General features: G+C 38.8%; 1 protein-coding gene across 3 annotated transcripts in view; it reads left to right on the plus strand.

The window, feature by feature from the left end:
• Positions 1-4232, plus strand: part of sppl3 (signal peptide peptidase 3) — a 44071-nt gene extending 39839 nt beyond the window's left edge. For all 3 annotated transcript variants that reach the window (XM_077622426.1, XM_077622428.1, XM_077622427.1), the window contains 4 exons: positions 244-407; positions 644-834; positions 1304-1413; positions 3018-4232. In XM_077622426.1, the coding sequence (XP_077478552.1) occupies positions 244-407; positions 644-834; positions 1304-1413; positions 3018-3086 (534 nt within the window). In that variant the 3' untranslated portion in view covers positions 3087-4232. The remainder of the gene's footprint in view (positions 1-243; positions 408-643; positions 835-1303; positions 1414-3017) is intronic.
• Positions 4233-16106: the final 11874 nt, after the last annotated feature.

Genomic DNA, 16106 nt, shown 5'->3' on the forward strand with positions numbered 1-16106 from the left:
TATGAACTAATGTATTTTAGTACATTTAAAGTCGGTGGATCCAATGAGCAAAACAATACTTTCTGTTAGTGTCACATTACTTTAAGAGAATTTGAAAAAGACAAAGATGCCGCACATACCAATAAAAGCAAATGATCAGTCTCCGCTGCGGTATTCTCATCTTCTGCCTATGCGGGTGCCTAGCAACCCCCGATGTTAGCACAGAAATGCAACAACATGCTGATGCGTCCCATTTCCCCTTAGGTGTTCTTCTCGGCCTACATCTTCAACAGCAACGTGATGGTCAAAGTCGCTACCCAACCTGCAGAAAATCCAATTGATGTCCTGTCTAGGAAGCTGCACCTGGGACCAGGGATGGGCCGAGATGTCCCCCGCCTATCCTTACCTGGAAAACTAGTATTTCCCAGGTAGGAATAGTGTTAAATTCCTTTATTTTCTCTTTTTTTAATGATTTTTTTTCCCACCCCTCCACTATTCTCTCCACTCAAGCTTTAATTTTCCGCTACAGTGAGCATTACTGCCTCACTGCGCTTTTAAAGAACATTTCTCCACCAAATTGGTCTCGTTGTACCTAATAGCCCACAATGACAAGATATTGAGAAAAATGTTTTAACACAACAACCAACATGGCCATGTGTCACAGCTCCACAGGAAGTCACTTCTCAATGCTGGGAATCGGAGACATCGTGATGCCCGGACTGCTCTTGTGCTTTGTCCTACGCTATGACAACTACAAGAAACAAGCGAGCGGGGAGGCGGCCGGGCCCGGCAACGTGCCGGGGCGCATGCAGCGGGTCTCCTATTTCCACTGCACTCTCATTGGATACTTTGTGGGTGAGTAATCAATACGGGCTGGAAGACTTTGGGTGAACATACACTGTTAATTATGCTTGTTTATATACAAAACACTCACTCTTCAACATCTGCTCGTGTCATACAGACAGCAATTCTTTGTATATAGTAACTTGTTGAATCTCTTGCGAACCGCCATTTCAGAATTTCCGTCCAGGATTTCCATCCAGGATTTCCTTACCCTTCATACCAACATGTTAATTTAAACCAAAATACCTAAGGGTCAAGAATGATTTTTTTATTTTTATTGGTGTAATTAAATTGCCATTAGAGCTGCTAAGGCAGTAGCGAATCCAGCTGGAGCCAACGTGCATGCATAACAATTTCAGAGAAGGAAAAGGAAAACTAAACAATTACTTAGTTGTTTCAATCCAGATATTCAACTTTTTTTGTTTTAATCCAAGCCATTAAAAAAGGCCTTTTCCCTAATGTGTCCTCTTCCTGAAACCAGGTCTATTAACGGCCACCGTGGCGTCCAGGATCCATCGCGCTGCCCAGCCGGCTCTGCTCTACCTGGTGCCCTTCACCCTGCTGCCTCTGCTCACTATGGCCTACCTGAAGGTACTTTCGTTCATGTTCAGCAGCGACACAAACATTCAACACGACAACATAGTCAATACACGGCGCGCACGCGCAATCCACTCGCGCTGTGATTTGCTTCATCTCTTGCCTTGGATGCGCTCCCGTTAGCCGTCTCATTAGCCAAGCCCTACTGCTAGTTACCAGGCAACACGGGAAAACAGGAAGGGAGCACATAGGTGACACCTTAATGAGTGTACAGCAGAACAGATGCCGGGTTGAAACAGATTCTATCCGTTAAATGAGGTATCAAGTACATTTTCTTTCGGAAATATAACAATTGCTCTCCTGACCTATTTATGAGGTGAGTTGATATTTTTTAACGGTCTTCCCAGATCAAAATGGGGGTAATAGGTCTCTCCTTTTTTTCCCGTTTTGGCCAACATGCCTTTTTTTCTTGCAGAAATAAGCCTGCTAAAATAGAATGTTGTGAAGTACTAAGCAAAAGCACAAACTCTGTCAGGCCACCAACCTCCAGTTTTCTGAAAATCTTTTAAAATATACGTCGATCTCTGTGTGTGCATGACGGATTAGCCAGCAAGACAACACTGAGTTGTTCCCCGATGACTTAGGCATCCATACTGCTTAGCAAGCACTATGGCCGCTTTAGCAGCATAAATGCTGCACTCTTTTACTCCCACAAAGCTTCATTTTATTTTTCTAATGTTTATATGCATGTGATTCAAAACTAAATAAGTGTCTAAAACTGTTTGTGCATACTTGGGGATCTTGTCTGATTTTGCGTCCGTTTTATGATATAAATGATATATCATTTTCAAGGCACAAAAAATGCCATAAAATTACATGTTTGATTGAAAAATATCCCAGCACATTATAGTGCATCAAGTGCACAATATAATCATGCCAAATATTTTTTTTTCTTCAGAATTTTTATTTGGGTACATTCCAACTTCTATTTGTTGAAATGAATAATTATACATTTAAGTCAGTAACTTGTAATTTCATTTTACAATAACCAGGAAATTGGATAAATAGCAGCAAATTCTAAAACTTTATTTCTATTGACTATTACAGTGTTTGTGTTTTAAAACGATCGCTTCCACCACGTTAATCGAAAATCAGTGCCATCATTGCTGAGCTTTTTTTTTTTAGAACAGGCTCACTGCTACACGTTAGTTAGTGACCATTATGGTGGACTTTACTCATTTTGGTGTGTGCACACTGGCCACCAGATGGCAATACAGACACTGTCTTAACTTATTGGCCGTCATTGACAGGGATACTCGATCAAGAGTGAATATTGAGAAACCTTGACGTATTAACACTTCCAAAACCCAACCTAGAGGAACACATCAATAACCTTCCTACTGCCGTAACGGCTTGAAGGTTTGAACTGATTTCCTGCGTCAATGGCACTGAAAGATGTTCATTAAATGCCAGATCTCACCGTTCAAATTGATTGGACATCTATTACTGTCAATCGCAGTGAAAGAGCCGCCGCATTCATTCTGGCCGTGAGCCGCGTGTTCGCCTCCCCTGGTCCAGAATAAGCAAAGCAGCCAAACTACACGCACCTACGACATAAACAGTGTGCATGCGTTGGTGTCTTTTGTGTCTTCCTTAAGGGGGATTTGCGGCGCATGTGGTCCGAGCCCTTCCATGCCAAGCCCACCTCCCGTTTCCTGGAGGTATGATGCACTCGGCCAATTAACAAGCAAGGGGGAGGACGGCGGACCCCTCTTTCCCATGGAAGAGCGGGGGGGACAGAGGGGTGGGGAGAGTAGTGGGGTACCCTGGCAGCGAGGCCACGTCGTCACCACTCGTTCATGCGTTCCACCGATGTCTGCGGAGACCACCCCCGCCTCAGAAGGACACAAGTATGGGAGTGTTTGTGAAAGCACACAACACATCTTCCTCCTCTTCATCGTAGCACATCCATGCTAGTTTTTCACTTGCCCTCCCTCCTGTCTTTCCACCGCATTGATTTGTCACGTGAGATCACATGACGTCTCCTCCTCCTCCCATTGTGGACTTGTGAGACGTAGGGGGTAATATCTATTTTTTTAGCATCGTCGTGGTCATTACACTTGACTCTTCATATTTCCGAGCGACGTCAAACGAGCACGAGCCGCGAAGACGGAAAGAAGGGGCCATCGGCGAACGGGAAGCGGGAAGCATAACACACGGTGGTCGTCCTCCTTTCTGGTCATTTGCGATCGCCTCGCTCGCCCATCCACACAGACAACAATGTATTTTATTTAGAAAAGGTTTTTATTCTCTGCGTATACAGAAGAAGATGCATTGTTCAATTGCGTAGCACACTCCTGGCAGGCGTGGCTTCCGTTTGTATATAAGTGTACACATGTATTTTTGCCATATTTTGAGTTAGTATTTGAGCGCATGCTGAGCAACAGGTGGGTTTCAACTAACGGCCGGTTGACTTGTGAGCCCTTTGTACGTTTGCTTGTGTTTAAAAACACAGGTAAAAAGAAAACAAAGTCCATCTTTGTCAGCAGTTGTTGGTGCCCCACTCCTGTTCTTAAGCGTGTGCGTGCGTGCGTGTGTGTGTGCGTGTGTGTAGAGGAGGGTGATGACGTGCTTTTATTTGCTTTTAATTTAGACTGGCTGTGACAATAGTCAGGTTTGCATCTACGAGAGGGAAATTCTCCAACTCAACCAGTGTAAAGATTTTTGTTTTTTTGTAAAATGTGCTAAATTACGGATTTGTTTTTCAAAATAAGGGGGGACAAGGCAAGACAGGTGGAAATGTAAACAGTGTTTTTTGTTTTGTTTTGTTTTTATATCATGATGTTTCTTCAAATAAATGAATGTTGAACCTATTTGTGAAAGTATGTTACATTCTTCCAGGAGAACCCTTTGTCTCGTCTTCTTAACACTTTCTTTTTGCACAAGTCATCCTAAAGGGACATTAGAAGCTCACCTAAGTGGTGATGTGGGCACAGAAAAAAGCAAGCACGCACGATGAGGACCTGACTATTGTGATAAGTCAGTGGGTGATGCACCTGTACTCTGGTTACATGTATAGAGCTGAATGCGTGTGTGTGGGGTGTGTATGTTTTGGACCTGAGGAGGGGAGGAAATCACTTTTTAAAGAAAAAAAAACTGAATTTAACCAACGGATAATAGATCTAAAAGCTATTGTAGGATGTTTTTTACTGTAACCGGTCTTTTTTGTTGTTGTTTTTTTATTACTTTATATTTTTTGTCTAGCCACGGTTTTGTGGTGCTTGTCAATTCATTTCTAATTTATACAAGAGGTGAGGAAGCCTGGAGGATGGCACAGATTTTTGTTTGGGTTTTTTTTTCTTCAACATTTTTTATTTTTTACTCTGGACGTGCATGTTAAGTGTACAGTGTAATCAATTTGGAGGGCTACGTCCGGACTTTTTTTTTTGTTTTTTGCTTTGGAGCCTGGACTGGACCTATTATGTGGGAGCCCCATGTACACAGCACAGCAGAGTTTGTGCTCAGGACATTTGTGACTGAGAGGAGGAGAAAAGGAATGGGGGTAAAATGGCTCAATATTTGGGACCTTGAGGACCCTGTCTAAGGCTGAAAAGCCAAAACCACAAACCCTTTCACCTCTCCCTGGACATGGCAAGAAAATATATAGATTTATATACATATATAAGTATACATATATACCTAAATATATGTGTATATATATGCATATATAATTAGCTGAAGACGATCATTGTGGACAACTTTTTTTATTGGATTTCTTTTCAATTCTTTCATTTTGCTCTCCAGTCGAGGATTGCCGCGACATAGATATTGCGACTGAATGGATTCTGTATATAGAGAAACGGTGACTCAATACGATAGAAACTGTAGTGATGAAACGTGACTCTGGATGCGTTCCATTCACACACACCAACAAAAACATTTTTGTCCCCCTCTGTCGTTGAGGATTGTGCTGTAAATAAACATGACTAACTGTAAATACTTTGTTGTCTTTATTTGTATAAGGTGCCCGGAAGGGCAACTTCTGTACCACTGATTATCCTATCTGATATGATCATGATATTATCATTACAATATTATAGCCAAAAAAGGCCTATATTTGTAAGAAGTTACAAAAAGGAATCTTATTTCTGAGACTTTAGAGAAACATTGATCTTGGTTTGATTTTGAATAACTGATTAGGTAGTGAAATCATGTTTCATTTTAAAACTTTTTCTCCATATACAGTGTATGTACACCCTTTCCATATTGCTGATTGTGCACGACCAGCAGAGGGCAACACATTGCAACATTATTATTGTTTAACGACTAAAACATTATTTATACTTCATTCATTCAAGTGTCTGCTTGTGTATAAATGTCAGTGGCAAGCTTATTTATATATATATATATATATATATATATATATATATATATATATATATATGTGTGTGTATATGTATATATGTATGTATGTGTGTATGTGTATGTGTGTATATATATATATATATATATATATATATATATATATATATATATATGTATATATATGTGTGTATATGTATATATATATATATATATATATATGTGTTTATATATATATATGTATATCTATATGTGTGTGTGTATATATACATATATTTTTTTAATAAGCTTGGCACTGGCATTTATGCACAAGCAGACACTTGAATGAATGAAGTATAAATAATGTTTATATATATATATATATATATATATATATATATATATATACACATATATACACATATATATATATATATATATATATGTATATATATATATATATATATATGTATATGTATATATATATATATATATATGTATATATATATATATATGTATATGTGTATATATATGTATGTTTAAATATATACATATATATGTATATTTATAATGAAACATTTTCTGAAAGTATGAGCAGTTCTTGAACACAAGAACAGTAGCAAATAGGGAGTAAAGTGGCAAAAAGGGAAAATGGGCGTGAGTGAAAGACCTCATGAAAAGAAAATGGCTGCCTCAATGACAAAGCAAAGACGCTGAGTCAAGAGTTTGGAAAAGCCTCTCTCCAAAACTGACCCCCCACTTCCCCTTAACTCACTACTATACTTCTACTACCACTACAACTGAAAGAAAAGCAGTACAAATTCATTGAGTGGAAACCACATCTTCAAAACCATCACAAAGATATTTTCTACCCTTTCTTTTGATAAGACTTTTGAAAATATATACTCTCGAGAATAAACGATCAAGTATCATTTTGGTGAAAAAGATTTGGGTTCACAAATGATACTAAGAATGAGTATATTTTGGCATTGAACAATGTTCATCATTCTGCTGGGGCTTTGTCAATGCAAAGGAAATGTTATATTAATTACATAATTCTATATATATTTGATGTTACAGCAGGTGGCCTAACTTTATCTATCATACATATCTCACTCATTGGCTTCCAATGACAGCAATAGACGTTCAATCCGTTTAAACTGGGAGTGCTGGAAGCAAAGGAACGGTCGCCAGCACTCCCAGTTTCAATGGATTGAACGTCTACTAATGAAAAACTCACTTAAATTCACAGCATTAATCAAGCAAAAACAAATATTGTACTTGGGTGATATTTAGCAGAATTACATTGACACGGTTTAATAAAGTAGTCCTTTTTAATTCATTTTGACAGATGATAAGTTAACTTCAAACAAAGCATGTTTTTCAGAGTTAGCTTTGTTATCTGCAGTCACCAGTAATATTTTGAGCATTAGTGCTTCATGGATTTCTCAAATTAGGGATAGATTTAGGCTCCACTGAAACAATAATTAATATTCTTTTTGAAATTGGTTTTGTTTGGTAGTGCATTGTAAAGGAAAATGTATATTAATGTATCCTATGCGGTCTGTAATTATAGTCGTATGTAAGTAAAATACATTTTTCTATTGAATATAATTAGGGGGATTGTTTTGTATTATTATTTTTAACACCCAAATGACCCTTATTGTTTAATATGGGAAAGTTACTTTCCAATTTGATACATTTTTCTTCATATTTCGATTAGGAATAGATTGAGTTGTTGGTAATGCATCTGTTAGGAAAGAACAGTTCTATCTTATTCTAAGGTTTTTATGTTTTACTCCTTTCCCAACACACATTTATTAAATTGTGTTATATTTATGAGCTGAAAGCATTGTAATATAGAATTTTCTCTTATGTCTATTATACAAGTTAGAGTAGGAAAATAATGAAGTAGATGTTTCCGCTTTTTGTGCCATCTGATGACTTTTTACATCTACAATTTAATATTTACAAAAATGTTCCTTGCTTTTTCTTAAGTCTTCACAGATGACAAAACTAAAAAATAAATTGAGACTTCAAGTCAACCTCTAGTAGCCTTAACGACAATAACGCAATTTATTTAGAGTAGCAAGATGTTCCCTTTTAGTCTTACTGAAGGAAATATTTGAATACCACCTCTGCTCTACATTCAATTTCCTTCCAACCTGATGGAACTGGATTTACATGGACGAGCAAAGATTATGATGTCAAACATTTGTGATCTATTAATTGCAAAGCTTCTATTTAATTAGATGAATGTCTCTAATGGACTCCCGACACTGGTTAAAAGTGACAGATGTTAAGCTAGGAGAGCTCAATTGACCACAGCCTGGCTTTTGCCGAGTTTACTGACATGGAAGATGGGGGGTTGAAGAGCACGACACAGGCTGCTGGGATGGCCGCGATAGGGGGGGAGGGGAACGGGCTAGGGTGTAAGGTCGGGGAGGTCAAGGCAGGCGGGGGCCCGCCCCTCAGTTGTCATTGGCCCATCGGCCCCGCCGGCCCTGCGCCGCTTTGAAGTGGCCAGAATTCCACCACGGCCATGGGGATTGTAGCATGTCATTTGAAAGGAAATTTGGCGAGGTGGTCCTAAAAACAGAATGGGGGCAAAGTGGGGAGTGGGCAGCGGTAACACCGGGTTTTGTTGTCCAGGGGTTCTCGTGCATCACGTGACCAGGCCAGGTGATGATGGCCAGCTGCTATTAGACGCATTCATTTACATTTAGAGCACTGTTCCATTCATTGGATAGCGACACCACTCCCACCCCCCTACACGCCACACGCACACTGCCATTACCCTCAGCCCACACACACACACACACACATGAACACACACACACACTCAAACCAGTAAATTGATTATTCAATTGATTGATTCTTTTTGTTGTAAGCCTCTGCAAAAGGACTATTTTTATTACATTTTGAGAACCCAAAAACATGAAAAATGTCTTTTAATGATAATACTCTTTTTAATACAATCAAATTTAATGAAAAAAAGAATACAAACAGAAATTAGTGTTTCATTTCAAGTTTTAAACAATTGAAACAGGTGAAATTCCAAATCTGACATTTCAACCTGGAAGCTTTTCATTGACTTTTTTCAGGTTGTAATCCGTTCATTAAAAAGGAATAATTAATGGCATATATATCTAAGACCACTTTTAAATGTCTGATTTCAATTTTGCACACTTTCTAGTTACTCTATTCATTTTATTTCTATTCTATTGAGTGGATGAAAAACTTAAAAAGAGGAAGATTCCTGGCTTTTAATGTAAACACAGTTCACATTTAATACAACACAAACTTTTTACAAGTTGTATGATACTAAAAGGATTTTTTTAAACACAAAAAGTCACCAAATGTGATCGTTTCTTAAACATTTTGGCCATCGTTAAGTGTTTCAAAGGAACTTTGTTCTGAGACTTACTTATGATCTACCATTGAAAAACATACTTTTATTTGTGACTAAATATATTGCACAGTATTGCATATCATTAAAAAGTAGTGTAAATTGTGTAAATTCTATCATTAAGTAAAGTTATAGTAAATTGATATGTTTCTATTATTTGTTTCAAACTATTTTTTTGTCCAACATAACTTTGAATCACCACAAAATAAATTTTAAACAGTGTTTTAAACAACACAACCTCTTATATGAATTACTAATCCTATATATATTTGTTGTTACAGCGGGTGGCCTAACTTTATCTATTAAAAGTAGCTGGTGTGAGTGGTCTTGACTGGAGGGCCTCTTTTTAAGGGGCCCATAGCCTAAATTGAATGGTCCAATAATTCCAAAAGTAACAAAAAGTCGCTTTAACTACAATAAAACAACCTCAAAATCTTTTAAGTGCTTTAACTTTAAAATCAGTCATCCCAACCCCTGAGTGCATTGAATTCATAGGAAAATAAAACAAAAAAATCACTCCTGCTAACAAGAGTACTACTCATGTTGCAGTATTTGTTAAGAACAAATCTACAATATATTTTGAAACTTTTACAGCAATAAATGTTAAAATAGGGTTTTCTTTTTAGCTAAGTCAGTCGTTAGATGAAGTCTACTTGCTAAATGATGTGCCTAGCTTTATCAAATATTAATAGTTGGAATTTTCCTTACCTCCATTGTTACTGATTCGTTCAAAATAGACTTTCAACCTAAAGTGTAACACAACACATTTTCATAGTCTGAAATTTTTGCTTATGTTGCTTACTAGAATCAATTAAATAATTCTTCATGAGTAATGATTGGCATAGATTTATCAAATATTAATAGTTGGAATTTTCCTTACCTCCAATGATACTGTTTAGTTCAAAATAGAGTTTCAACCTAAAGTTTAACAACACATTTTCTTAGTCTGAAATTTTAGCTTATGTTGCTTACTAGAATCAATTAAATAATTCTTCATGAGTATTAATTTCACTTTTTTTAACTTCATCAATGTTTTACACCTTCAAGTCCCTAAACAAGGAGGCAAAAACGCCCTTACTATTCTTTCAAATCAAATTTTACTCATTAAAGGCTACTCATTTGTTCCCAAAACTCCTATCCCAATAGAAAACACTTCCATTTTTAACAGATTCAACAAAAAGTAAGCATTTTAATCTTCTGACTGGAACGGGAATGCCGCCATTAGGAGTTCTCGAGCAGGTATTAGGGGTCATTTGAAGAGTGGCGCTATTTATTGGCCCCACGTGCATGTTCACGTTAATAGCAGAAAACTTCCTTCCTCTTCTTCTTTACCTTCTTCCTGCACACCAGCAAGCAGGCAAAAGCATGCATTCCAGGCTTGTTTAAATAAGGCCGGCCTGCCCGGGCGCGGGTGGATTCCCCTCTGGCCCTTTGCCCTTCGACCCCGAGTGCATTCCGTATGTAAAGTGAGGAATTCCTCTGAAGTTCATTTAATGGGTTTGAGGTTTTTTTCCCCCTTCCCTCTCTCTTTGTCGCTCCCCCCTCTCTCTCTCTTTTAGACTCTTGTTCATGCACTATACTTAAAGGAGGAGGGGGTGTGCATGTATGCATGTATAGTGCATGTGAAAGGAAGTCGTAGACTGAGGCTTGTTGTCAATCATCCGCACTGCGTGCAAACCAGGAAATAATCGATAGGTGATCAATGGGCTCGCCAATATGTAAGCACGGGAGCGTTTCAGGGTCTTTGTTATCTTTGCACTTTTGTTTGCTTTTAGTAATTATTTTACTTGTCGAAAAAGAAAACCAAGTAAGGTATGCTTGTCTATGGCGTACAGAAGATTTATGAACTACATAGCGTGTAGTGTATGTTATCTGTAGATCACAGTTGAGATTGAGTGAAATTATTTTGGCTATTAATCTCTAGAGATGCTGCGTACTTGCCTAATGATGATGATGGTTATAATAATAATATCGAAAACTAGTCACATTTTTTTCTAGGATCGATTAAAGGGAATTATGCTTGTTAAAAACATTCAATGAAAGGGTGGGAATACCATCTTGATACAAATGGGACATTAGTTATTGTCCGTTTTCATTGTTAAAAGAGGGCTGATTTGACGTGGTTTTCCTACTGGTAGAAGAATGGATGTTTTTGGGCGATGGTAAAAAGTACAGGTATTTCCTCTTATTCTTTAATAGTGAATCCTATCTGGTTGTGGACATCTTATTAGTTTCAGGCTGAAACAATCGTATTGCCTGATGACTTAAACAATTGTGCCTCAGTCCTTTTTTCATTTGAAAGTTCCCGTTTAAATGTTTAATTTAATAAAATAAGGCTTTTTTGCCCTCTGGAAAAAAGAACTCAAATACATACAGTTGGTTAGTTGTACAAAGATTGATAATAATGAAGTTGATTGAAGTAACAGACTAAGTGATTGTTTAGGGTCATTTTGGAAGTGTTCATAAAAATCTTTCAAATAAGTATTCATTTGCTATTAAGAAATCTAACTAATATACATTTTTAAAAGACTATTTTCTTTTCATGAGCTTTATATCCATTTTATAGTTACGTTCATTCCCTGCAGAATCTAATGGGATCTAACATAGATGTCAATAAATTTTGACTTAAGTAATTAAATCAACTTCTTTTATCGGTCTGTCAACTTGTTTTACAAATGATGTCATGTTAGCTTAAGGAATCACAATATCATAAAGGTAGTTGTTGAAAAAAAAATATTTTTAAATCAAATCTTGTTGTGGCAGTCCTTGGAATTGGCAAGTTGAAAAGAAGAAATTAAATTATGACCCAGCATGCATCCCATACTCTATTTTTTTTTAGGTTACAGTAATTGCAAATTGGAAGAGTTACAGATGCATCAGCGAAAACTGCAGTAGACCAGAACAAAACATGGATCTTGTCTCGTAAAAATGCCATTATCGCTCATGCCGAGCATCTATTTTGTCTCATGATATCCTAATGATTGAGCAACCACACTTACCTATCAAGCACTTTGCTTTTTTGGAGAAAACGATACTCATCAGTCATTTATTAATCAATTTCTTTACTTAGAAGTGACCTAATTTGGATCAAAACATTAGAGAAAACAAAAAAACTACTAAAAGTGCTACTTAGGGCAGTTTCACACATGCTAATAATTGATTAAACCTCATTATGCTCATAAAGGTTTGCGTGGGAGCTCGTATGAGTTTGTGCAGGTGTACCTAATATTATGAGGTTGTTTTAAAGCAGGTAAAATGGAGGTTGAAACGGGGATGCGCTATAATGTTGAAGACGTCGTAAAAAGGGAAGAAAAAAGTGTGCCACCCACACAGCTGGAATGTCATGCATGCATGCATGCAGTCGGTCTGTTTCAAGGGGGGGAGGAATAGAAAGGGGTGGGGTCCGGTCACTGCTCCGTCATGAGAAATAGAAGAAACCTCCCACGGCCACCCAAAAACTTCACCATTAAGCTTCTTCCAAATCATCAATGACGATCCATCACACTTGTTTGGCCTGATGGCAGAGTTTGGGGGTGAGCAGGAGGTTGCTTGTGTACTAGTGCATACGTGTCTGTGTGTGGTTTGTGTGTGTGTGTGTTAGGCTAGATGGAAATGGGGGAAGGGAAGAGGTCAAAGTGCAGAGGAAGAAAGGAGGTACATTTTAGGAGGATGGGAGCTGCTGGAAGGGTTGCAAAAAAAGACATGTAACAATGAGATGCGTCTTTTAAGTCTTTTCTCTCACATACTACTACGTTGCTTACATTCTTATGGTCTTAAAAAATGCCTTTTAAACGAGAATCTTTTCCAAAATATTGTTGTTTTTTCCCCCTGTCTTTTTTTTTTAAACTTCATCCGCTCCAGTCTTTTTTTTTCCTCAACAAAACTCCACTTAAGTAAAACTACACCAAAAAACACCTTTTCAATGCAATTGTTTCAATATACTTGGATATCTAACCAACATTTACTGATTAAATGTAGTTAAAGAAAATGTTACCAATAGTTAGAATATATAAGAGTATTGTTGGTGTACATTAATTGTCTAAATGTTTTACTTTAAAAACTATTTGACCTTCTTTACATTAAAAAAAATATGACTCATTTATTACTAATCTAGCTCACACAAGAACATACTGAACTATTTATATGAAGGATATTGGATTGATTATGAGCCATAATTCAGTTCTGAGCATTTATTTGGAAGTTTAAAAGTTGTCTTGTCTTCTATTCTTGTAATGTCTCATGTCGTATTAAATTGTATTGACTATTAGTGCAAATTAGTTCAAGGATTTTAATGAGCACAAAGACAAAAAATATATATAAATCGATAAATAACAAAGTAATTGAAGTCCATTTCAAAGCCAGTGAATCATTTTGACTTCACATTTTTTTGAAAGTTATTGAAACATTTATTTTGGGGGTGTATTTTCTAACACTCCCTGTGTATTTTAATGTTTTAATTTCTATTTAAATAGCTTTGAGGACTTCATGGACACACTTTAAATTGTTTTGTAGTAACTTCATACAATTAGAACAGTTTATTGACATAATTTTGGAATATTCTTCACCTGCCTGGAACTGTTTGTACTGTATAAACATTTTTTTTGTTTGCAACCTTTTCAGCTTGACTACACAGTATGATCTTTTCAGATGATTGTCACCCAGTGTGTGTGTGTGTGTGTGTGTGTGTGTGTATGAGTGTGTGTATGTATGAGTGTGTGTGTTAGTGTGTGTATGAGTGTGTGTGTATGAGTGTGTGTGTATGAGTGTGTGTGTGTGTATGAGTGTGTGTGTGTGTATGAGTGTGTGTGTGTATATGAGTGTGTGTGTATGAGTGTGTGTGTGTGTATGAGTGTGTGTGTGTATGTGTGTGTGTGTGTGTATGAGTGTGTGTGTGTGTGTGTATGAGTGTGTGTGTATGAGTGTGTGTGTATGAGTGTGTGTGTGTGTGTATATGAGTGTGTATGAGTGTGTGTGTGTGTGTATGTATGAGTGTGTGTGTGTGTGTGTGTGTGAGTGTGTGTGTCTGTGTGTGTGTCTATATATATATATATGAGTATGTGTGTGTGTATGAGTATATGAGTGTGTGTTTGTGTGTGTGTGAGTGTATATGAGTGTGTGTGTGTGTGTGTATATAAGTGTGTGTGTGTATATAAGTGTGTGTGTGTTTGCCATCGTCATGAATGAGCTAATCAGGCGTTTGCCGCATTAATTCCCAGCACGAGTGTTCGTTAGTGTAGTTTGTTCATTTAGCAGCAGGGTACTGACGACCACCAGCCGTCACTATCAGAATTTATTACTGGAACTGGATATAGAATGTGGAAATGGATATAGAAAGTTCTTGATGTTCGGTTCTTGGATTTAACTTGTGACTATTGGTAGGGTCATTTTAGGAGGACAAACGAGTCGAACCTTAATCACGCCCCCCTTGTACATTAAAAATGACACCGAAGACTGCACGATTAGTTCTCAGTGGACCCGGGTTTGGGAAGGGATAATGTCATTATTTCAGCTCCCCTGGGCCAGGAATGTCAAATTTCACAGTCCGCTTCTCCCCAACACGAAAATGTTAGTTTATTTGTTTATTTAGTCCACGCCGGTTGTTTTAATCTCGAATTCAGTGCGGAAGTACGCGATCAGACGCCATATTTGGCGAAACCTCCACCCTCATGGAAGTCAATTAAAGATAGATTATAATATCGTAAAGCATCCTCCTTGTTTTTTTAAGCGGGCCCTCACCCACCCCAAAAAAGTGAATAAAATAATTAGGATACCGCGAGGGGGGAAGAAGGAGGAGCTTGCGTGGAATTTTGTGAATGGGAGATGGCTAAGAAGGGATTGGCTGTTCGAAGGGACGCGTCGACATGCTTGACCAATGAGCGTTGGGCAGGAAGCGGGGCGGGCGTCGTGAGCAGGCCAATAGCTGCGGACTAGCGCAGGAGGCAGCCAATAGGCGGGTGGCAATGCAAAAGCGGCGACTCGAGCCTCGCCAGCCTGTGAATGTCAAGTAGTCAAAGATGGAGTCCGGTATGCGCGAGGGCCGTGTGCGTGGAAGACTTTTTTTTTTTTTTTTACCCCACCGGCACCCCCGCAAGACGCACGAGAGGAGGTGTATTCGGGATTCGACGCTCGTTTTCGGACGCTTTTTAGCTCCGTTTTAGGCTCCGATCACGACGCGGGGACAACGAGTACCGAAGCCGTAGCCCCCCACCCCCTCCTCCCCTTTTTTTTCTTTCCACGCGGCGTGATTTCGAGGAAATAGCGTCGCTTTTCCCTGTCGTTTTTTTGTTTTTCTTGGCTTATCCACGGAATCCCCCGCTGATAGTATTGCGTGGGTAGGCGAGAGGTAGAAGGGGGGGGGGGGGGGGGGGGGGGTGCGTGTGTGTGAAAAGAGGGGGGGTCTCTCCACGGTGAGTTGTAGCTTCTTTTTTTCTGCGTAAAATCTCGTGCGCAAACTTGATTCCACGCGTGGATAGCAAAGTGAGGGCGGGTAGGTGGAGTGGGTGGGGTGGCGGCTCGAAGAAGATAAAGTGCACCTTATTTGGCCACCTAATAGGTATCCGATGATTGGGAGGAAGGGGAGGAGGGGGTTGGTTGGTAGGGTGGGTGGGTGTAGGGTTACATTTTCACGTTGCGGGCGTGTGCGTGCAACCGAGCCTGTTGTGCAATCTAACAAGTCGTCAGTGTTTCACCGTGAGCTGGCAGCAAAGAGAGAGACTCCGGCCTGCTTGCTTGCTTGCTTGCTTGCTTGCTTGCTTGCTTGCTTGCTTGCTTGCTTGCTTGTTGGGTGGCGTGGAGTGGGATGGGATGGAATGGAGTGGAGGAGGTGCATAGGCCGCACGCACGCACTCCTTCTTCTTGTCCTTTTCCTCCTTCTTGGTAGACATGGCGGAGAGTGAAAGAGAGAGAGAGAGAGAGCGGGTAAGCAGGTAAACAGCACCATGCGACCATATGATGTTCTGCTTTTTTTGCTGTCCAATAGCTCGCGGCCTGCTATGGA

Source organism: Stigmatopora argus, chromosome 16 (assembly GCF_051989625.1).
Source record: "Stigmatopora argus isolate UIUO_Sarg chromosome 16, RoL_Sarg_1.0, whole genome shotgun sequence".
NCBI classification, from domain to species: Eukaryota; Metazoa; Chordata; class Actinopteri; order Syngnathiformes; family Syngnathidae; genus Stigmatopora; species Stigmatopora argus.